General features: G+C 44.5%; 1 protein-coding gene across 1 annotated transcript in view; it reads left to right on the top strand.

Annotated features, from left to right (window-relative positions):
• Positions 1-25000, top strand: part of tgfbi (transforming growth factor, beta-induced) — a 41599-nt gene that overhangs the window by 5229 nt on the left and 11370 nt on the right. Inside the window, exons 3-11 of the mRNA XM_084042071.1 lie at positions 6804-6868; positions 9111-9268; positions 10382-10546; positions 11596-11742; positions 12932-13073; positions 16353-16565; positions 17058-17195; positions 19425-19567; positions 23206-23342. Coding sequence (XP_083898197.1) covers positions 6804-6868; positions 9111-9268; positions 10382-10546; positions 11596-11742; positions 12932-13073; positions 16353-16565; positions 17058-17195; positions 19425-19567; positions 23206-23342 — 1308 coding nt within the window. The remainder of the gene's footprint in view (positions 1-6803; positions 6869-9110; positions 9269-10381; positions 10547-11595; positions 11743-12931; positions 13074-16352; positions 16566-17057; positions 17196-19424; positions 19568-23205; positions 23343-25000) is intronic.

A 25000-nucleotide genomic window follows, 5' to 3' on the forward strand; every position in this document is an offset into this window, starting at 1 on the left:
GTGAGTGAGTCAGTGAGTGAGTGAGTGAGTGTGAGTGAATCTGTCGATGGGCTTCAGACGTGGCACACATATTGGTGAGTGGTCCAGGATTGGATAACCAGGTGGGCCGTGCATTCCTGACTTGCATCCATCGTTCCCGACTTGCATGGTTTCCCCAGTAGATATGACATTTTAAATAATGGAGGCCACTCTTCAGTGTCCCAGAGCAACTGGTACCAGTACTTACCAGTACATACCAGTACATACCAGTACATACCAGTATATACCAGTACATACCAGTACATACCAGTACATACCAGCACATACCAGTACATACCAGTACATACCAGTACATACCAGTACATACCAGTACATACCAGTACATACCAGCACATACCAGTACATACCAGTACATACCAGTACATACCAGTACATACCAGTACATACCAGTACATACACCAGTACATACCAGTACATACCAGTACATACCAGTACATGCCAGCCCTGACTCATGACTGAACTTATTGGCCTTCAGTATCTCAGAATGTTCACCCCAGTGCGTGCGTGAGTGCGTGCGTGCGTGCGTGTGTGCGTGCGTGCGTGAGTGTGTGTGTGTGTGCGTGTGTGTGTGTGTGTGTGTGTGTGTGTGTGTGTGTGTGTGTGTGTGTGTGTGTGTGTGTGTGTGTGTGTGTGTTTATGTTCATGTTTAATATGAAAAATCGTTGAGAAACTCAGTCAGTTTCACAACAGTGTTCCTTTCATTCCGCCCCCCTCTGAACAGAAGAGGAAGTCTAGGTTCCCCTCCCTCTGTGTGTGTGTGTGTGTGTGTGTGTGTGTGTGTGTGTGTGTGTGTGTGTGTGTGTGTGTGTGTGTGTGTGTGTGTGTGTGTGTGTGTGTGTGTGTGTGTAGGGAGAGAGGGGGGTGCATTTATATGAAACGGAGCATTTAGGGGCCCCAGCACTGAAGGTCCGAAGCACAAATCATCCACACAACATTCTCTAAGGGCCCTCAAGTGCTTTTCCACCCCTGTGTGTGTGTGTGTGTGTGTGTGTGTGTGTGTGTGTGTGTGTGTGTGTGTGTGTGTGTGTGTGTGTGTGTGTGTGTGTGTGTGTGTGTTATATGGCAGGAGTAGGCTATGCTGGCTCTTAAGGGTCAAAGGTTAACTGCGAGGAAACCTAAAACTCTCCCTGTAGTTTCTGGAACTCTGCTCTCTGATTGGACGGAAGACTAGCAGTACTAGAGGTCCTGGTAGGAGATACAACCAGGAGGTCCTGGTAGGATGTCTGCTGGACATTTAGTAGGAAACCATAGCGGGATAGAGAGGTGAACATGAACCCACAACCCTACACACACGCACGCGCACGCACACACACACACACACACACACACACACACACACACACACACACACACACACACACACACACACACACACACACACACACACACACACACACACACACACACACACACACACACACACACACACACACACACACACACACACACGTGTTTATTTTGGCTAGCCTCTCTGTTTGTGTTTGAACCAACAGGAATCAAGTTACCATCTGTTAGCTAAATCAACTCAATCTGCCAGAGAACTCTACTGTCTGTCTGTCTGCCTGTCTGTCTGTCTGTCTCTCTGTTCATCTCTCTGTCTGTCTGTCTGTCTGTCTGTCTGTCTGTCTGTCTGTCTGTCTGTCTGTCTGTCTGTCTGTCTGTCTGTTCATCTCTCTCTGTCTCTCTGTCTGTCTGTCTGTCTGTCTGTCTGTCTGTCTGTCTGTCTGTCTGTCTGTCTGTCTGTCTGTCTGTCTGTCTGCCTGTCTGTCTCTCTGTTCATCTCTGTCTGTCTGTCTGTCTGTCTGTCTGTTAGGGGTGTGCCGATACACTAATTTCACGAAACGATACGATACGATATTTGGCTCACAACTTCGATACGATTTCGATACGATACGATACGCACTTTTTTTATTATGAAAATAAATAGGGGAGAAAAAAAGGAAATGCAAACAAATAATTCTGTTTTTGCATTATTCAGACATGCAAACTTGTAGCTTTTCAGCCGTTTTGAATCCAAATAGGGCAATAGTGTGACACCTGACCCGAAAAAAAACAACATGTTGTCACCCTTTTCACCTCGGGGCTGTTTGCATAACTGATTATTTTGATTAGTAAAAAAAAAAAAAAAAAAAAAAAAAAATTTTTTTTTTTTTTCAAAACAATATATTTTTTCCCCAAAACGATACATATCGTCGCGAAAACGTATCGCGATATATCGCGGGACGATATATCGGCACACCCCTACTGTCTGTCTGTCTGTGTCTCTGTTCATCTCTCTCTGTCTGTCTGTCTGTTCATCTCTCTCTGTCTGTCTGTCTGTCTGTCTGCCAGTCTGTGTCTCTGTTCATCTCTCTCTGTCTGTCTGTTTGTTCATCTCTCTCTCTCTGTCTGTCTGTTCATCTGTCTGTCTGTCTGTCTGTCTGTCTGTCTGTCTGTCTGTCTGTCTGTCTGTCTGCCTGTCTGTCTCTGTTCATCTCTCTCTGTCTGTCTGTTTGTCTGTCTGTCTGTCTGTTCATCTGTCTGTCTGTCTGTCTGTCTGTCTGTCTGTCTGTCTGTCTGTCTGTCTGTCTGTCTGTCTGCCTGTCTGTCTCTGTTCATCTCTCTCTGTCTGTCTGTTTGTCTGTCTGTCTGTCTGTCTGCTTGTCTGTCTCTCTGTTCATCTCTCTCTGTCTGTCTGTCTGTTCATCTCTCTGTCTGTCTGTCTGTCTGTCTGTCTGTCTGTCTGTCTGTCTGTCTGTCTGTCTGTCTGTCTGTCTGTCTATATGTGGTACAGTACGTGTCTTAACCACTAGGCCTATTGGCGTCCCTCAGTGTTTTCTTTATGTTTTCTCCCCCCCCCTCTCTCTCTCTCTCTCCTTTCCACCATTCTCACATTTCTTCTGCTGACGCCTTCCTCCAGTAGCTGTTGGCTGTGTGTGTGTGTGTGTGTGTGTGTGTGTGTGTGTGTGTGTGTGTGTGTGTGTGTGTGTGTGTGTGTGTGTGTGTGTGTGTGTGTGTGTGTGTGTGTGTGTGTGTGCGTGTGAGCGTGTGCGTGTACGTGTGCGTGTGTGTGTGTGTCCTTTCCTTTCCTTTGCAAAGAAGACACACTTTCTTTCACAATTATTACTGTTTGTGGTCAGCGGTGTCTCTGACCTCTGACCTCTCTAATCAGATCTTTAGTAGATCTGGGTTCAATGAGTTCTTCTGTTACAATACAGGTTCCCAGGCAGGACACGTCACATGTCTTCAGATCTATAGTATCTAACAATGGTGGAAAAAGTACTCAAATGTTTTACTTAAGTAAAAGTATCAAGACTGCATCATATTCAACATTTACTTGAGTAAAAGTGCAAAAGTATTGGCATCAAAATATACTTAAGTAAATGAACGACACAACATCAATGTAGTTTCTGACGGAAAGATAGAAAAGACACAGACATTAATCTCAAGCCACGTACACTCTATGCCATACCATACCATACCATACCATACCATACCATACCATACCATACCATACCATACCATACCATACCATACAACTTTATTTTTTTTTAAATAATTTTTATCCCACGATTTTGTAACCCTTTTTTCACCCGGTGCCAATTTGCTAAGTGATCCTGGGCACTACACTCCCCCCACCAGCCTAGGGAGGCCAGGGCCGAGCTCATGCCTCCTTCAATGCATGAGAGCCAACTGACTTTCTTGTCACCAGACAGGGGGGAGTTTCCCTGGTTGGACGTAGCGCGTGGAAGGAACACGTTATTCCAACCAGTTCCCTTCCCCTCCATCAGGCGCCCCGGCTGACCAGGGGGAGGCAGTATAGTGACCAGGATTACTACATGTTTTTGTGAGGGTATTAACTACCCTAGGAGACACGGGGAGAACATGCAAACTCCACACAGAGAGGCCCTTTCGCCAACCCCACCTAGGGTATGGGCACTGACCATACAACTTTATTGTCAGCTCTCACTGAAATTTGCTTCGTGTCCATGACGTCACTGTTCAAGATACAGACAGGACATACACAATACATTACACAAGGTACATTACAGGACACACATCACAGAAGCAGACAGAAACAAGAACAATAGAACATATCCTCTTGGTTTACCGATGTTGGTTTAAAAGCAGAACAGACTGGTGTACAAAAGAGTTCTTTAGCCTGTTTTTCTTCAAAAAGCCTACTGAAACTGAATATACTACATATACTAGACATGTGGAGTGCACTCATATCCACGGTCAATCATGGTCAACCACGATCCACCATGGTCAACCATGATGGACCGTGGTCGGCCGTGGTTGACCATGGTGTGGGCAGATTGGGTGGAATCTAGCTTGGTGGACATACACTGCGTCATCTCATTAGACTTTGGTCAAAACATTCAGTAGCAGAATAAGGTCCAGGTTCAACGCTTTAGCTGAACAAAAAAAAAAAGATATGTTCGGGCTTAAATAGCAGTTACCAATCTAAAGTAAAATATGCCCTGAAAGAGATGCCTAGATGTGCATTGTAATGGAGAACGCCTCTTCTGTGAAGCTGTTATTATTATATTACATATTATTATTATTTTTTTACATTTCTGAATTGTAGTCTGACCAAGCCAAAATGACCAGAGAGCTCTGCCTACTGATTGGTCCATGGGGAAATGTAAATTCATTGAGAGGGCCAATGGGACGCCACAGAAAAGCAGCGCTAACAAACCTACTGTACGCCCACAGTAGTAAAACTATCTCTGATATCATCATATGAGAGAACGCCCCTGAAACCTTGGTTACTGTTTTACATTTAGTGAATAGTTTCCACACAGTTTTATCTCATTCATTGACTTTAATAATCACAGACATCATTGAAAGACTATCAGCCATGTGATAACATGCAAAACTATCTACGGTATGGCAATAATAACATGCAATACTATCTATGTCAATAATCCCTCCAACTGGACTGCTTTGGCTCTGAACATTTATGCAACACACGCACGCACACACACACGCACGCACGCACACACCGGCAGGCACACACACACACACACACACGCACGCACGCACGCACGCACGCACGCACACACACACACCACACACACACACACACACACACACACACACACACACACACACACAGCTAGTGAGAAGTTTAACTTTACCGGCTTTACAATGCGCGAGGCATGCCGCTGGCTTTTAATTGGCCACAGGTGTAAGGCTAATCACAGACTTAGCCTGATCCAGTTTGTCTCGTTATTAGGAAATCAACTCTTTCAGTAGCCTACGTGTGTTTGGTTGTAAGATGCTGTTTGAAGGTATCTTACAAACCCAAACCGTGCCAACCGCGTGCACATGGAAGTGCAGTTGGAGCGGTTCTATGGTGCAGTAGAAAAGCCTTAATGACGATTAGTATATCGATTAGTATATCCACTAGTCGACCTGTGTTGGTACTTTTTGTATGTAGTTCTACAAGGCAGCAAACACATTTAAACTATAGATTATAATCACCACTGTACAATTTTCTTTTTTAAATTACAAACATTATATTTGGTACATTAACCAGTCTGTCAGCCACACACTGCCTAACCTAACATCCGTCTGCAAGGGCCGCTACCTTGTCTTTTAGTTCTACTGGATCTCTTCTCCACTGGTCCCTGACATGTTAGTCTACTTTTTATTGGTTGACGAAATTGTCAACATATTTAGTCATAGTTTTAGTCATCGTTGCTTAGTTTTTATTGAGTTTTTATTGAGTTTCCGTCAGTGAAAAAAGGTAGTCGACGTACATTTATCGTCATAGTTTAGTCGACGAAATCAGCCCTGCTCCCACGTTGATGCACTAGTCTTTCTTAACGCTAACCAAAAAGAGGCAAATAAGAGGCTAAAAGAGGCTTTGAAAAAAAAGAGGGTGAGCATAATAAACAAAGCGGACAAAGACAGAGAGTAGCCTATAGCCTTGTGTTATTGACCAGCAGCTGGATTTATTGTTGTTTACTTTATTTAACGAGAGACACACGGCAGATACGGTCATCATGAGTCCAGTTTACATTCCTTATTGTAGCAGATAAAATGGATGATTGTGAAATGCTGTTGTTGGTGGTTGCAGTGTAACGTTCTCACACACATGCTAAACAGTGAAGGCTTAAGTTACGTGTGTGTGTGTGTGTGTGTGTGTGTGTGTGTGTGTATCCGTTGTCATGGGAACCTAGCTGCTGTGGAAGGCCGTGCCCCAGAGCGGCAGGACTCATGCTTATATTTTGGTGACTGTTTTCGTTTGATGTTCAGAAGCTGTGATAGGCTGCTATAGGCTACATGGTGTGAGGTGCATGTAGAATGCTTGAACTTGCCGTTGTCCTAAACTCATGAGTCCCTAACGGCAAATGAAATGGGTTCAGATCTGAGACAAGTCTCCTAGAACTCCTCTCTCTGCATATTTATTACATAATATAATAGGTTAACATCCACTAGTCCACTATTAGTACAGTAGGTCAAATGTGTCAACTAGTAAAACTCAGTACTCGTGACAGGCCTAGCGCACGTGTGTGTGTGTGTGTGTGTGTGTGTGTGTGTGTGTGTGTGTGTGTGTGTGTGTGTGTGTGTGTGTGTGTGTGTGTGTGTGTGTGTGTGCGTCATATGAAAGTTAAGGGAACAGGAAGGAACTTTTTTTGCTGATGTGAAGGAATAAATATCTGTGTGTGTGTGTGCATGTGTGTGTGTGTGTGTGCATGTGTGTGTGTGCGCGTGTGTGTGCGTTGTGGTGTCACCTAGTAACCATTGTTTATGTGTTGTTGTGTCGTTGTCAGGGTGATCAGTTACGAGTGTTGCCCCGGTTACGAGAAGATCACTGGAGAGAAAGGCTGTCCTGCTGGTAAGACCGCCGACCTTTGACCTGTAACCTCATTTAACAGGAAGTAACCCTCTGACATCTTACTGGGCAGGGTTTTTTTTTTCTACCTTTATTGACAGTCAGTAGTGAGACAGAGACAGCAGGTTAGCTCTCAAACATGTTTCATGTCAAGGACCCATTGGTGGAAAAAGTACTCACATTTCTACAAGTAAAAGTCCGGAATTCAAAATGTACTTGAGTAAAAGTAAAAAAGTATTGGCATCTAAATGTACTTAAAGTACCAAAAGTAGAAAGTACTCATTACGCAGAAGGTCCTGTTTCAAGTTTTCAAATCTCAGAAAATCATTTGAAAAAAGCAGATCTACAAGCTCACAATGCGCCGCGATGCGACGCATTGTGAGCTTGTAGATCTGCTATTTTCAAATGGCCGAAATGTATATAGGGCTGAAGTGGTTAATGTATGTTTTGTAATAATAATCAAAATCTACACAGTAACTAGTAACTAAAGTTTTCAAATAATTGTAGTGGAGTAAAAGCACAATATTTGTCTCTGAGATGTAGTGGAGTAGAAGTAAAAGTACTGAAAATTGGAAATACTCCAGTAAAGTAAAAATACCTCAATTTTACTTAAGTACAATACTTGAGTAAATCTACTTTCCACCACTGCAAGGACCCCCAAATTAATATGATTTTGGCAGCGGACCCCCATCTGAAAATGTTCTGTGCCATTGATTTTTTGCAAATAGCAGATCTGCAAGCTCAAGCTGGTAGATAAAACCCTAACCTTTAAAACCCCTAACCTCTCATTGTGTCTCAGTGTGTTTATTCAGATCATTGTCATTAAACAGCTGTTGAAGCTCTTTCTGTTTCCCAGGTGGATGACAGCTGACAGATGATGCTTTCTATTGGCTGTTTGTTTTGGCTGCTGGAGCAAAGCTAATGGATTACAATGAGAGAATTTCCCATCAAACAATTATGTCATTTATTAAACATGTCCATTTATGTCCTTAAACCAAACACATCTTAAAAAGTATTTCTTTCTTTCTGTGTGTGTGTGTGTGTCTGTCTGTCTGTCTGTCTGTCTGTCCCAGTGTTTTATATCATTTTTATCGTTGAGTCACCTTTACAACGAGGTACAGCTTGTAAGGATCGGGCATTTGTGGAATGAGCAACACAGCTAAACGTGTGGGTAGTGCCCCCCAAAAAATTGCCAATATCCCCCAATATGATCCTGTTGGTAATCACTCTTGTTTTGAGCGACCTGCCAGCACACACCTGCTGAGAGGTGTGTGCCAGTCACAGGTGAGTGACTGGCACCTGAACATGGGTTCTGCAACCTTGTTGAGTTTGTGTGTATGCTGAGCTCCAAGCAGCAACACTGCCCCCATGGAAAGATGCCACGTTTGTCCCTTCAGGATAAGGCCTGTGCAATAGGGCAAGTGGAAGCTGGTGTTCTGTTATGCAGAGTTGCATTATTTGGTGTCAGCCCTGGTAAAATGTCCAAACTTAGGACCAAGTTCTGTGAGACTGGTGAAGTCAAAGGAACACAACAACCCAAGAAGAGCGGTTCCTCACCCTATAGCTTCACTGAGGAACCATAGGTTTTCTTCTAGAGATTTACAGGCAAGATTTACACAACGGTACCAAAGACAGATGTCAAAGTTGCAGGACCCATGCTCAGGTACCAATCACACACCTGTGACTGACACCTGAGCATGGGTCACGGGGCACACACCTGCCTGCTAATGGTACCAGGGCTGACATCAAATAATGCATAATCTGCATAACAGAACACCAGCTTCACTTGCCCTGTTGCACGGGCCTTACCCTGAAGGGACAAACGTGGCATCTTTCCATGGGGGCAGTGTTGCTGCTTGGAGGCAGCATACACACAAACTCAACAAAGTTACTCAGGTGCCAGTCACACACCTCTCAGCAGGTGTGTGACTGGCAAGTCGCTCAAAACGAGAGTGATTACCAACAGAGGCATATTGGGGTATTTTGGCATTTTTTGGGGGGGAGCACTTCCCACACGTTTAGCTGTGTTGCTCACTCCACGAATGCCCCATCCTTACAAGCTGTACCTCGTTGTAAAGGTGACTAATCAACCATATAAAACACAATACCGATTGGTATTATTAAAGGGGAATAATCAAAATTACCTTTCTGAACTTTTTGTGGGCAGTTTATTAATATATGACATGAGAAGAACCCTCTGTTCTAACCAGTGTGTGTGTGTGTGTGTGTGTCCTGTCCTCTCCAGCCCTTCCCCTGGTGAACATCTACAACACCCTGGGAGCAGTAGGAGCCACCACCACACAGATGTACTCAGAGAGAGCCAAGCTCAGAGAGGAGATAGATGGACCCGGAAGCTTCACCTTCTTCGCTCCCAGCAACGAGGCCTGGGCCGCCCTGCCCACTGTGAGTTACTGTGTGTGTGTGTGTGTGTGTGTGTGTGTGTGTGTGTGTGTGTGTGTGTGTGTGTGTGTGTGTGTGTGTGTGTGTGTGTGTGTGTGTGTGTGTGCGTGTGCGCGCGCGCGTGTGTGTGTGTGTGTGTGTGTGTGTGTGTGATGTTTTTTTGTTTGTTATATTTCACAAAATAATGTATGCATTCAGAGTCACTAAATTCATTTGAAAACGGGATGAGGAAGTTCAAAAATCACACTCTCAACAAAAGAGTGTTTAGAAACTCTAAACTCTGAGGAAAATAGAATTTGTTGCTGATAAATTGCGACAGAAAATTGGTTTGTTATATAGAAACAGAGCCAGCTTCCCTAGAGAGTTGTTGAGGGAGAGTTCCTGTCTGTTTTGGATCATGGAGACATATTCTACAGACACAATCTAACTAAATATTATGTCATTGTTTTTAGAATAAAAAATAAAAAGATAATGGAATCCGTATTGAGCTTTTTTATTTTATTGGTTGCTTTAAAAAGCTTTTCTGTATCCTGCTATATGCATTTAATGCTGAAAACTGCTATGGAAAAACCCAATAAACAAAGTAAAAAAAAAAAAAAAGAATTAAAAATAAAATGTGTCTTGGTTTCTTATCTGTAGCTTTTTACATTTTACATTTACATGTATGACTTTTATTTCTTCCCCAATTCCTAAATTGTGATTTATGTTCAACACCGATGTTGTTGAATGCATCGTGTTTACTCGACAACACAACACTGCACATGAATTTAATTACACAGTGTGATTTAGAGAATAAATTCATCTTCAATGAAAATGTTGAATGAAAAAAGGCAGAAGAGAAAATGTGGCAGTGTGGGCGGGGCATCAGTGTGGGCGGGGCCTCAAGACCACCGTGGCCTCATGGGCATGTGATTTTTTTTTGAGGGTCAGAAGGTCAGACTGAGGGGGTACGGTGGCCATGACCTTCATGACCTCTGTGAAATTCCTGCCCTGGTGTATGGTGTATTTATGGTGTATAATGTGTGCGTACATATAATGAATTAATTGTGTTATTTTGTGTGTGTGTGTGTGTGTGTGTGTGTGTGTGTGTGTGTGTGTGTGTGTGTGTGAGTGTAGGAGATCTTGGACGCTCTGGTCAGTAACGTGAACATTGAGCTGTTGAACGCTCTCCATTACCACATGGTCAACAGAAGGCTGACCGCTGAAGACCTCAAACACGGAAGCACTTTCAATTCCATGTACCAGGACTTTGGCGTCCATATCCACCACTACTCTAATGGAGTGAGTATATTAATGTCCATATCCACCACTACTCTAATGGAGTGAGTATATTATGTCCAATATCCACCACTACTCTAATGGAGTGAGTATATTATGTACATATTCACCACTACTCTAATGGAGTGAGTATATTAATGTCCATATCCACCACTACTCTAATGGAGTGAGTATATTAATGTAATATCCACCACTACTCTAATGGAGTGAGTATATTCATTTTTTTAAGATTATAGTTTAGACTGATTCTAGGTTCTTGGTTTACCTGTGATCCTAGTTTACTGAGACACTACACTGTCTGTCTACATTATATATACTAGACCGTACCCGGTCGACGCATCCGTGGGGGGATATGCGCACATGATCTGGCAACCCGGGAGGCAGTTCGTCCCATGGCAGCCCCGTAACCATGGCGACAGTGTTTTACACATAAACGCTAATAAGAAGCTGAGATTTGATGAAATTGAAAAACGGGCTTCACAGTTAAGTTCAGATGGTAATGGTCAATGGCTGTGTGCAAAATCAGAGCAATTGGTCCAGCCACTGAGGAGAACCGGGTAGCTTCACCTACTCACTCACTCACTCACTCACCACTACAGACGGACGGACAGAGGTTACTAGAATTATAGTAGGATAGTAGGATGTGTTTACCTTGTTTACTGTAAGTCACTCTGGATAAAGAGCGTCTGACATTACATTACATTACATTACATTACATTACACACTACATTGTAAATTGTAGCAGACACTTTAATACCGCATACTGTAAGAATAGCACAGGCCTGGAAGTTTGTAATTTTGTGGTCAAGGCCACTTGGCCTTTGGTGTTGCAATGCGTTGTGAGCTTGTAGATCTGAATTTTTTTTGGCTATAGGTTTACAGTTAAAAATTGTAAGCATTGTGTAAAATCGTCGTCCTAAAATGTAAATTTTCTCACAATTATAGTAATAGAAACCTGTGTGTGCGTGTGCGTGTGCGTGTGCGTTTGTGTGTGTGTGTGTGTGTGTGTGTGTGTGTGTGTGTGTGTGTGTGTGTGTGTGTGTGTTCATCAGATTGTGACGGTGAACTGTGCGCGGCTCATCAAGACAGACCAGCACGCCACCAACGGCATGGTTCACGTGGTCGACCGCGTCATCACCGCCATCTCCAACGATGTGCACACCTTCATAGACACTGACGATGACCTGGAGACGCTACGGGTATGTCTGTTCAGCACCAACGCATTATGTCACAATAATAATAATAATAATCATCATAATGTTATAATTATTACTGTTGATCTGATACAGGAGTGGTGGGAAAATAAAGTTCATTTCAGTGAACAAACGATTTCGTTCACGTTCACGGCAATGATTCGTTCAAGTGATTCGTTCACGTTCTCGTTCAGTAGCGCTGTTTTCTAGTGTTCAAAATTCACTTGAGTAAAAGTACAAAAGTATTGGCATCAAAATATACTTAAAGAACCAAAAGTAAAAGTACTAACATATTTGAAAATAGCAGATCTACAAGCTCACACTGCGACGCGTTGTGAGCTTGTAGATCTGCTATTTTCAAATAGCCTAGGTATAAAATAGGGCTAAAGTGGTTAATGTATGTTTTTGTAATGTGTGTAAAACACCATCGCGGGAGCGTTTTCTTTTTACGTCGCGCGTGAACGTAGCGGTTTCATAAAGTGAACGAGCTCGTTCGCGTTCACGGCAAATGAACAAATTTCTTTTGAACGAATCGGTCATGAACGACACATCACTATGATACAGAAACCAGTATCATAAAAGCTGTCGATACAGCCTAACGTGTATCGGTATCGGTGAGTCTATGCCGTTCCGATATCACGTCATTTATCACATGATGATATTTACAGTCATTTTTTATGAATGCTTCAGTTGATGTTGCACTGCTGTTTTATACTCTTAAGGTCCTTACACACCGGGGCGATTTTTTCGTGCGAATAATGCGTTTTTTTTAAAAACCTTATAAAGTCAATGGCTCCGTACATGGAGCGAAAAAGCGAAGCGAAAAAGCGTCTTTTAATTATTCGGAACAAGTCCGAATTTTGCGTATATTCGCTGTATTCGCCGGTATGTAAGGACCTTTACTGTACTATTTATATTATTATTTTAATAACTTTTAGCAGCATTTTAACAATTATAACATGCAATTTTTATTTATTCCTAAATCAGTGGTCCTCAAACCTGTAATTAAGTTTATTTGCCTTTTTTTTCACCTTAGCCAGTGGCAGCTAACAGGTATACATTTGTACTGATTTGTACTTATTTATCTTTTTATGTGTGTGACTGTACCTGTTATTTCTCTCTCGTATATAAAATATAATAAAGAAAAATATAGAAATGAGCAGAGATATTTAAACATTGTGTTGTGTGTCTGCAGACGGCCATCGCTGCAGCGGGCCTGACCGCCATGCTGGAGAGTGAGGGTCACTACACCGTCTTCGCTCCCACCAACGAGGCCTTCGAGAAGATCCCTGCAGACATGCTCAACAGGATCCTGGGAGACCCAGTGGCTCTGAAAGGTCAGCCCGCCCACACACACACACACACACACACACGCACACGCACACGCACACGCACACGCACACGCACACACGCACGCACGCACGCACGCACACACACACCACAGGGGTCAAAGGTCAGACCAGAAACACACACCACAGGGGTGAAAGGTCAGACCAGAACAGACATGGGGTGCAGAGGGAAGGTTCAGGGTGCTTGTGTTCTGCACAGGGAGGAATAGTGTGACTTTTGAAAATAGCAGATTTACAAGCTCACAACGCGTCGCGATATGACACGGTGTGAGCTTGTAGATCTGCAAAAAAAATCAAAAGATCTTTGAAAAAATATGGAAAATGTTGAATATTTGTTTAACATTTTAATGCCACAAATCTTGTATGGGGGTCCCTGGCACATATTTTCAGATGGGGGTCCATGGCCAAATACTATCAATTTGAGGGTCCTTGACACAAACACGTTTGAGAACCACTGCTGTAACGAAGCAAACAAATAGCAGATCTACAAGCAATTCTGAGGGGAACACTGGCCAGAGATGCTCCCCCCCAGAATATGAATGCTGGGTTTCAAGTGCTTAACCAAAGTGCCATAATCACAACTTTCTATTGAATACTAACTACTGCTTCTGCTACTACAGACAGTGTTCCTGTGTTAGTGCAGCTGCCTGTGTTAACAGTGTTAACCAGGCTACACATGGTGAGAGAACAAACCAAACCGCTGCTCTTCCTGTGGAGAGAGCGTTGAACCCCCAACCGAGCGTTGATGCTACTTTAGCAGCGTTTACTGCCTGGATTTTTCCGCAGCTGCGCGCACGTGCTGCGTGCACGTGCTGCGTGCCACCCACGGCTTTGAACTTTTTCCACTTTGTCTTTGGAAGGAAACACATTTTAATCAGATTACAGCGGAAACTGGGGTAGAACATAAAAGATGAAAACAGTGTTCCAACCAGGAACCTTTAAACACCATGCAGTGTAGATGACTTTGATTTATGTCTGTGAGCTCACTGTGTAACTCTTTCATAACACAGTCGTTCAGTGTAAATCTACAAACCCGCCGAGACTAATTCTTTACAGGCTTTGTGCCACGGTACCTGTCAATAGCAGAACTGTGATTATCTAGCTGTCACAAAGAACATAGTAGACTGATTGCTGGGTTAAAGGTGGCTTTAACAGAATAGTAAACACTCAAACCGGTTACAGTGCAAAGGACAAGGGAATAAATAGTCATTTGGTTTGGCTTTATTTTTTTACTGACTCACTGCTGTGAGTTATACTGTCTGGTAGCATGCCCTGGCCTCCCGTAGGCTTTGACTTTTTACAGGGGCCAGTTTCGAATTGCAGCCACCTGTAAGTGCTGTTTTAGAGCGGTTTTGAAGGAGAGTAGGGATTTACACTCCTTTATGACTGTTGGTAGGGCATTCCACATTTTTGTGGCATAGCAGGAGAACAAATAACCCCTTCTTTGAGCCAAATCTGGGTTGAACGTGATTAGTGGAGCTGCCTCTGGTGTTGTGATTGTGGACGTCATTGACGTTTTTGAAGTACTTTGACAGGTACATGGGTGTCACTGTCTTTGTGCTGTAGTGTCTCTTGTAGACCCGGCCCAATGCTAGTTGCTGTACTCTGTCCTCTACCCTGACCCATCCCACCCTAGCAAAGTGAGCAGGGGTTAGATGGGTTGTATGTAAGGCCAAGAAGTAGCCTGACCAGTTTGTTTTGGGATGTCTGGAGCCTTGTTTTTAAGGCCTTTGTGGTGCTATGGTACCATGAGATGCATGCATAGTTGAAGTGACATTGGATGAGGCCTCCTGTTAGTCCTCAATGTATTCTTACTGACCAGTGAGGAGATCCTGTACAAACATCTTGTTCTTTGGTTGACTTTTTTGATTACTTTAGTTGCCATTTTATCACTGGAAAGATTTGCCTCTAAAATGGAACCTTTCTTGTGATAACATTGTCACCCACTTTAACTGTGAAGCCGTCGGCCTTGCCAAGGTTAATTTTGGACCCAAAGAGAATGGATTCAGTTTTTCCCAGGTGTAATGATAGTTTGTTATCAGCGAGCCAGGTGCAGATTCTACCGAGTTCAGAGCTAAGGGCTTTTTCAACCTGCAACTTGTCCCTGTCCGAGACCAGCAGAGCAGAGTTATCCGCAAACCAGAACAAATTGCAGTCACAAGCTGATGTCATGTCGTTTACATATATTAGGAACAGTAAAGGCCCTAGTATGCTTCCTTGCGGAATGCCACAGCTCACTGGTAGGGGGGGGGCAGGGTTCCGTTCACCTCCACCACCTGTTCTCTCCCCTCCAGATAGGATCGCATCCAGCTCACTGATGTGCTATCAAAACCCATTGCTTTTAGTTTATCAATCAATATAGAGATTAACGGTCTCAAAAGCCTTTTGGAGGTCCAGCATGACCATGCCGCAGTATTTGCCCAGGTCCACCTCATGTTTGATGTGGTCGTTCAAATAGATAAGGCATGTCAGTGGAGTGGGATGTTCTGAAGCCAGATTGGAATTTGTACATTCGTTTTTTTTCAGCAAATACTTTTCAACCTGTTCATAAATTATTATTTTCCATAACCACATGCAGTGTGTTTGTGTCTATAGACCTGTTGAACTACCACATCCTGAACCACAGTGTGTTTGTGTCTGTAGACCTGTTGAACTACCACATCCTGAACCACAGTGTGTTTGTGTCTGTAGACCTGTTGAACTACCACATCCTGAACCACAGTGTGTTTGTGTCTATAGACCTGTTGAACTACCACATCCTGAACCACATTGTGTTTGTGTCTGTAGACCTGTTGAACTACCACATCCTGAACCACAGTGTGTTTGTGTCTGTAGACCTGTTGAACTACCACATCCTGAACCACAGTGTGTTTGTGTCTCTAGACCTGTTGAACTACCACATCCTGAACCACAGTGTGTTTGTGTCTATAGACCTGTTGAACTACCACATCCTGAACCACATTGTGTTTGTGTCTGTAGACCTGTTGAACTACCACATCCTGAACCACAGTGTGTTTGTGTCTGTAGACCTGTTGAACTACCACATCCTGAACCACAGTGTGTTTGTGTCTCTAGACCTGTTGAACTACCACATCCTGAACCACAGTGTGTTTGTGTCTGTAGACCTGTTGAACTACCACATCCTGAACCACAGTGTGTTTGTGTCTATAGACCTGTTGAACTACCACATCCTGAACCACAGTGTGTTTGTGTCTGTAGACCTGTTGAACTACCACATCCTGAACCACAGTGTGTTTGTGTCTATAGACCTGTTGAACTACCACATCCTGAACCACATGCAGTGTGCTGAGTCCATCGTCACGGGCACCCCCATGGAGACGCTGCAGGGCACGACGCTGGAGGTGGGCTGTGAGGGAGATGAGATGACTCTGAACGGAAAGGCTGTCATCTCCAAGAAGGACCAGCTGGGGACCAACGGAGTGGTCCACTACATCAACGAGCTATTAATACCTGACTCTGGTACTTTATATTACTACTGTTATGATTACTATTAATGTCTGACTCTGGTACATTCTATTACTGTTAATGTCTGACTCTGGTACATTATATTATTACTAGACCTAAGACAAGTCATTTACGTGTGGTTGACACACTCTGAAAATAGCCGATCTACAAGCGCTGTGAGCTTGTAGATAACCGATCTACATCGACGGTAGCCGATCTACAAAGCAGGCATAACGACGCCATCAAGGCCTTTTTAGTTGACAAAATCTACAGTTTGTAGATCAGCTATTTTTGGCACACAGCTAAGTATAAAGCAGGCATTATGACACCATTGACTAAAACTAGACTAAAACTTGAACATTTCAAACTAAATGGAATTTTATTCAAAAGACTGACTACATTCACTACAACTTTAACACAAATGAACACTGCTCCTGTGTGAGTAAAGTAGTTCATGTCTGACTGTCACTATGTGTGAAGTTTTACATTCTGTCTCTTTCTCTTCAGCTAAAACCCTCCTGGAGCTGGCTGAGGGGTCGGTGGTAACCACGGCAACCAAGATGTTTGTTGACGCAGGTCTGACCTCTCACCTGTCAGGCTCCGAGGCCCTGACCCTGCTGGCCCCTCAGAACGACGCCTTTAAAGGTGTGTGTGTGTGTGTGTGTGTGTGTGTGTGTGTGTGTGTGTGTGTGTGTGTGTGTGTGTGTGTGTGTGTGTGTGTGTGTGTGTGTGTGTGTGTGTGTGTGTGTGTGTGTGTGTGTGTGTGTGTGTGTGTGTGTGTGTGTGTGTGTGTGTGAGCTCCATATTTTTTATGTGAATCAGTGTTTATGGTCACTTTCACACATAGACTGTATTATGGAAGTGTTCCAGCCTTTAAACAGAGGGCCTGTGTGTTTGAACACAACATTCCGGCTCAGTAGGATGGGACATGCAGCAGACTTCATGCTAACAGCTAGGACCCTTGACTTAAGTCCGGTTAATGTCCCATTGAGACAAAACGTGTCAATGTGTGAATGGACACGGTGATAGTCTGGTGACTTTACATTCAGAGACGTGTTGATGAGGCTTCTATTGTGGACGAGTGGGGGGGGTTTGAAGACAGAGATACAGTAGTTAAGTGAAACCCAGTTTCATTCTGCTTTTTATTAGCGTTTGAGTGATAGGAAATATTCATCGATCTACTACCGTCTACTACCCAGACCCCCCCCTCACCTTATTAACACATTGAGACCTGAAGCCGATTCTACATGTCTCCTAAATCTCAACAGTTTTCTGAAAAACGTATGTTTCTATATCAGTGGTGCTCAATCTTTTTCATGTCAAGACCCCCAAAATTATATGTATTTGGCCGCGGACCCCCATCAAAATATTTTGTTCCAGGGACCCCCCAGAAGCGACGATTTGAGTTAAAAATGTTCGCTTTAAAAATATATATATTCAAAGATTTGCACACATTTTCACGATTTTTCAAAAATAGCAGATATACAAGCTCGTAGCGCGGCACTCGGTGCCGCGCTACGAGCTTGTATATCTGCTATTTTTGAATAGCCCAAAGTGTAAAATAATGCTTTTTTAGCTCAAATCTAAAAATGACACAGTTCCAGGTCTTAATGGGTTAACACATTCCACGCCAGAGTTTAATATCATAATGTACTCACCAGTGCCAGCGATTTATTGTTGTTTTTTTCACGTCGCCACACAGACCTCGCTAAATACCTTAAAATCGCGCGTTCAACTGTTTGTAGACACACAGGGTAGCTGTGTGAGACGCCCAGAGAAGAGACCGTTTCGATCGGCGATCGGCCATTTTGAAGCTACAGCGGTTTATGTTAAACAGCGGATCAGCGAGGAGAAAAGCGACAACCGAGAAAATGGAGATTTAGTTTCCGCTTTAGAGCGGCGCCGGATGGGAACGAAAAACTCTGGATACGGATATTTCCGTTTTCCGGTGGTGCTACAATGAAATGTGTCGTGGCGAACAAAGGCCTACAATGAAATGTGAACCTGCGAGAAAAAGAAGGAAAAAAAGACCACTTCGCGTAGATCTACGCGACTGGCACGCAATGTGTTAAAGGGGCCCTGAGTATTGACCTTCATGTGTGAACGCATTCTCCTGTTGCACACTACATGTGTGAACGCATTCTCCTGTTGCACACTACATGTGTGAACGCATTCTCCTGTTGCACACTACATGTGTGAACACAGCTGATGGTTTGTTATGGTTTATATGTGATGTATTGAGGACTATGGTTAACGATCAGCTTTCTGCAATATTGGCTCTGTACGCCGAACTGACGAGCCTATCAGCGTCGTCGCTCATCGTTCTGTGATTGACAGCGACAGTTGGCCAATCAGGTGGCGAGTTCGAGTGAGCCCGAATGAGGCACGGAATTTACTATGAAGATATCGTTTGGATAGAATTTAGTTTAACTTCATATATGTGGTCAATTAGTCATGACAGAGCCTATTTAAAAATATAAATTCAGAGAACCGGCAGGGGCGGGCTGTGACACGCATGTATCCCAATAAGGCAAGCTATTTTGGGCATGGCGATCTCAAAAGTCCCGTTGCGTCATATTAGTGACGGAGGTGGTAAAAATCCACTGCCAATTGGCTGAAGGGGAAAAACGATCATTGGCTGAAGGGGTTGTCAGTCAACGGTATTACTCCCGCCCAACTCCAGCCCACAGCCAATATTGCAGAAAGGCGGATCAGGTCAGACTCACTCCAGAAATCAAATGGAAATGAGATTTCTGGAGGGAGGGTTTACCAGGCTACTATACTGGACCCCCAGTACAAAACCTTAAAAGACTGTGTGTGTGTGTGTGTGTGTGTGCGTGTGCGTGTGCGTGTGCGTGTGTGTGTGATTGACAGGTAGCCTAACGATGACCTCAGAGATGAGGACCCTGATGAGGAACCACCTGGTCAAAGGTCAGCTGTCCTCCAGGTCTCTGTACCACGGCCAGGAGCTGGACACTATGGGAGGAGCCAAGCTCAGGGTGTTTGTGTACCGCAATGTATGTACACACACACACACACGCACGCACGCACGCACGCACGCACGCGCACACACACGCGCACACACACACACACACACACACACACACACACACACACACACACACACACACACACACACACACACACACACACACACACACACACACGTGTTGACGTCAGTCTATCAAGTCACCTTAATCCAAGTAGCAGATACCAAAAAGATACCAAAAAGAGGAGTTTTGTGATTTTTGTTTATAAATATTTTGGGAGACAGTGTAGGACAGACAGACAGACAGACAGACAGACAGACAGTGTAGGACAGACAGACAGTAGGACAGCTGAGAGGGAGACAGTGTAGGAGAGACAGACAGACAGACAGACAGACAGACAGACAGACAGACAGACAGACAGACAGACAGACAGTAGGACAGCTGAGAGAGAGAGACAGTGTAGGACAGACAGACAGACAGACAGACAGACAGACAGACAGACAGACAGACAGACAGACAGTGTAGGAGAGACAGACAGACAGACAGACAGACAGACAGACAGACAGACAGACAGACAGTGTAGGAGAGACAGACAGACAGACAGACAGACAGACAGACAGACAGACAGACAGACAGTGTAGGAGAGACAGACAGTAAGACAGCTGAGAGGGAGACAGTGTAGGAGAGACAGACAGACAGACAGACAGACAGACAGACAGACAGTGTAGGAGAGACAGACAGTAGGACAGCTGAGAGGGAGACAGTGTAGGAGAGACAGACAGACAGACAGACAGACAGACAGACAGACAGACAGACAGACAGACAGACAGACAGACAGACAGACAGGCAGACAGACAGACAGACAGACAGACAGACAGACAGTGTAGGAGAGACAGACAGTAAGAAATGTGAGACATTTCAAACATCCAGGTCCATAAACATCTCAGAGTGAAAACATTCACAGAAACCGTTGCCTTCGTGCTTACTTCCTGTTAAAGCCGTCCTCTGACTGCTGATTGGACGGGATGTTTGTTTGTGTCTGGGTCGTCGGGGAAACACAGATAAAGGCTGTGGTTGGCTGCTTGTCCTCCTGATCTGTGCCGCAGCTGGACACAATAACCCTCCCCACCCCGGGACCCTGTCTGTCTGTCTGTCTGTCTGTCTGTCTGTCTGTCTGTCTGTCTGTCTGTCGGTCTGTTGGCTGCTGAGGGGGACAGACAGGGAGCTAATATGCTAAACAGAATGAAGGTTATGCCCCCCCCCCCCCTCTCAGGATTCTAAATGTCACCTGAAGGTCTATAAGTCAGAGGCAGAGTTACGAGGCTCTTAAATCCACTGGCCTTGTGGTTAGAGTGAGAAGGAAGTCAGGGTTCAGTTCAGAACCCCGCTCAGGTCAGACAGAGAACATACAAATGGTACCAGATGCTACCCTCTCCCTGCTTGGCACCCAGCATCAAGGCTTGGATTAGGGGGGGGGGGGAAGTCCCTGTGACATACTAGTGTCATGTTCAGGAGGACAGGGCTGGACTTGTACATCATGTTCAGGGGGTGTACAGTACTTAAACACATAGGGCTCCTGTCCCTATGGGCCTCAGGGCTCCTACAGTAGGCTTCTTACTTATACTTACCAAATTCCATTCTCTGTGTAGGTCAGGGTGTAGGAAAGCCAGCGCTGCTGTAGGTGTTGAGTCCACCACACACACACACACACACACACACACACACACACACACACACACACACACACACACACACACACACACACACACACATACATGTATCTGTGTCTGATACTGTAACGTTGTACTGCATTAAACCATTAAGACCTGAGGCCGCATCTAAACATTTTCAAAATCCTAAAAAAAATTCGGAAAAAATACATTTTTTTTTTTCACGATTTTTCAAAAATAGCAGATCTACAAGCTCATAGCGCGGCACTCGGTGCCGCGCTATGAGCTTGTAGATCTGCTATTTTTGAATAGCCAAAAACATCTAAAGTGACACAGATGCGTTCCAGGTATCAATGGGTTAAGAGATGTTTTCATAGAATATATACATGTATCTATTTGTGATACTGTAACTCTCTGAGCATTAAGAGTTCCCGTTAACACATACATGTATCTCCATTAAGAGCTGTTCCCATACAACACATACATGTATCTCCATTAAGAGCTGTTCCCATACAACACATACATGTATCTCCATTAAGAGCTGTTCCCATACAACACATACATGTATCTCCATTAAGAGCTGTTCCCATACAACCCAGCACACAGAGCGTCTCTGTGTGTACAGTAACACTACATATGGCTGACAGACCAGATGTCAGAGTGGTGCTCAGTAATGAACTCTACAGACCACAACATATTTATTTCCTCCTGTAACTGTTCACCATGAGGAAGCCTTTCCAGACAGCTGTGTGTGTGTGTGTGTGTGTGTGTGTGTGTGTGTGTGTGTGTGTGTGTGTGTGTGTGTGTGTGTGTGTGTGTGTGTGTGTGTGTGTGTGTGTGTGTGTGTGTGTGTGCGTGCGTGTGCGTGTGCGTGTGCGTGTGTGCATGCGCGTGCGTGTGCCTGTGAGTGTGTGTCAGAGAGATGGTACACTTGTGTGTGTGTGAGTGTACTCTCTCACACACACACACACACACACACACACACACACACACACACACACACACACACACACACACACACACACACACACACACACACACACTAACAGAATCAAAGCTACAGACCCTCAAAGCTACAGCTTTGTTTGTACCCCATGTAACTGTAGCATGCCTACCATGCATTCCTGTGGTACGTTGTGTTGAAGTCAAACGGTGTCTCCCCCCCCCCGCCCCCCCGAGCACTTCCTCACTCCAGTCTGCCAAAAAGAAAAACACAGTTCAAATGACGGAGGCGGGCCGTCTAAAGCGGACTTGAGCCACGAGCCGTGCCAAGCGCTGCCAAGTCCGCTTCAGCCGACTCAGCACCGCTCAATATGGACAGAATGGTCACTCATATCCCCCTGTAGTCACCCTGTGCCGTCGAGGGAACTGAACCCCCTTAGAGTCAAACGTTTGACGTTTGGTCAAATCCGTCCCGTTTGACGTCTTGGGAGTGACAATGCGTTGGTTGTGTACAACGTGTGTTGTCTATTACATTGTGTATTACATTGTGTATTACATTGTGTATTACATTGTGTATTACATTGTGTATCGTTGTGTATTACATTGTGTATCATTGTGTATTACACTAGAAGTTCGGGCCGCTACGCGGCCCGAACGTGTAGCGTGACGCGGCGTCCACTTGGCAGTGCCACATTACCGGCACCTCACAGTGTGAGAGAGAGTTTTGTGCTCCCCTAAATCCACGCCAGGCTATGAAAATACCCACTTGACAAACAGGTGACGTGCATGACCTCTGCAATGACCAAAACCCACTTTGTGATTACTCACACCTGGCATGGCAGACCTGTGAGCACGGACCTCTGACGTCACGCTCATGTCACACGACTCAGCCATAACCATATAAAGAGATGCAACGTACATACAACATACTGACAACCGACATGGCGCAGGATTCAAATTGTATTATAGATTGTGTATCATTGTGTATCATTGTGTATCGTTGTGTATTACATTGTGTATCGTTGTGTATCATTGTGTATCATTGTGTTGTAGAACCTGTGCATAGAGAACGCCTGCATAGCGGCTCATGATAAGACGGGACGCTTTGCCTCCATGTTCAGCGTGGATAAGGTGCTCACCCCCCCCATGGGCACTGTCATGGACGTCCTGAAGGCTGACGACAGATTCAGGTACCTGTCTGTCTGTCTGTCTGTCTGTCTGTCTGTCTGTCTGTCTGCCTGCCTGTCTCCGTTTGTCTTGCTATCTGACTTTCTCTCTCTCTTTCTCTCTCTCTCTCTCTCTCTCTCTCTCTCTCTCTCTCTCTCTCTCTCTGATAAAAGCTAACTTCCTGAACAGTATATTTATGCTGATCCTCCTCCATCAGGTCTTAAACGTGTCACATAGTCTCTGCTCCATCAGGTCTTAAACGTGTCACATAGTCTCTGCTCCATCAGGTCTTAAACGTGTCACATAGTCTCTGCTCCATCAGGTCTTAAACGTGTCACATAGTCTCTGCTCCATCAGGTCTTAAACGTGTCACATAGTCTCTGCTCCATCAGGTCTTAAACGTGTCACATAGTCTCTGCTCCATCAGGTCTTAAACGTGTCACATAGTCTCTGCTCCATCAGGTCTTAAACGTGTCACATAGTCTCTGCTCCATCAGGTCTTAAACGTGTCACATAGTCTCTGCTCCATCAGGTCTTAAACGTGTCACATAGTCTCTGCTCCATCAGGTCTTAAACGTGTCACATAGTCTCCTCCATCAGGTCTTAAACGTGTCACATAGTCTCCTCCATCAGGTCTTAAACGTGTCACATAGTCTCCTCCATCAGGTCTTAAACGTGTCACATAGTCTCTCCTCCATCAGGTCTTAAACGTGTCACATAGTCTCTGCTCCATCAGGTCTTAAACGTGTCACATAGTCTCTGCTCCATCAGGTCTTAAACGTGTCACATAGTCTCTGCTCCATCAGGTCTTAAACGTGTCACATAGTCTCTGCTCCATCAGGTCTTAAACGTGTCACATAGTCTCTGCTCCATCAGGTCTTAAACGTGTCACATAGTCTCTGCTCCATCAGGTCTTAAACGTGTCACATAGTCTCTGCTCCATCAGGTCTTAAACGTGTCACATAGTCTCTGCTCCATCAGGTCTTAAACATGTCACATAGTCTCTGCTCCATCAGGTCTTAAACGTGTCACATAGTCTCTGCTCCATCAGGTCTTAAACGTGTCACATAGTCTCTGCTCCATCAGGTCTTAAACGTGTCACATAGTCTCTGCTCCATCAGGTCTTAAACGTGTCACATAGTCTCTGCTCCATCAGGTCTTAAACGTGTCACATAGTCTCTGCTCCATCAGGTCTTAAACGTGTCACATAGTCTCTGCTCCATCAGGTCTTAAACGTGTCACATAGTCTCTGCTCCATCAGGTCTTAAACGTGTCACATAGTCTCTGCTCCATCAGGTCTTAAACGTGTCACATAGTCTCTGCTCCATCAGGTCTTAAACGTGTCACATAGTCTCTGTTCCATCAGGTCTTAAACGTGTCACATAGTCTCTGCTCCATCAGGTCTTAAACGTGTCACATAGTCTCTGCTCCATCAGGTCTTAAACGTGTCACATAGTCTCTGTTCCATCAGGTCTTAAACGTGTCACATAGTCTCTGCTCCATCAGGTCTTAAACGTGTCACAGAGTCTCTGCTTCTCAGTAAAGCTGAATCTTTTTTTTTCTTTCCCAGACAGACGTTTTGTTTCAGGACTTTTATGAGAAGTAATTAGAGTAAAGACCCTGGAAATGTGTTCTTCAACCTGTAATGACTTTAGCAGCCAGACCCAGACACACAAGGAAC

Source organism: Gymnoscopelus microlampas (genome assembly GCF_963454915.1).
Source record: "Gymnoscopelus microlampas genome assembly, chromosome: 18".
NCBI lineage: Eukaryota > Metazoa > Chordata > Actinopteri > Myctophiformes > Myctophidae > Gymnoscopelus > Gymnoscopelus microlampas.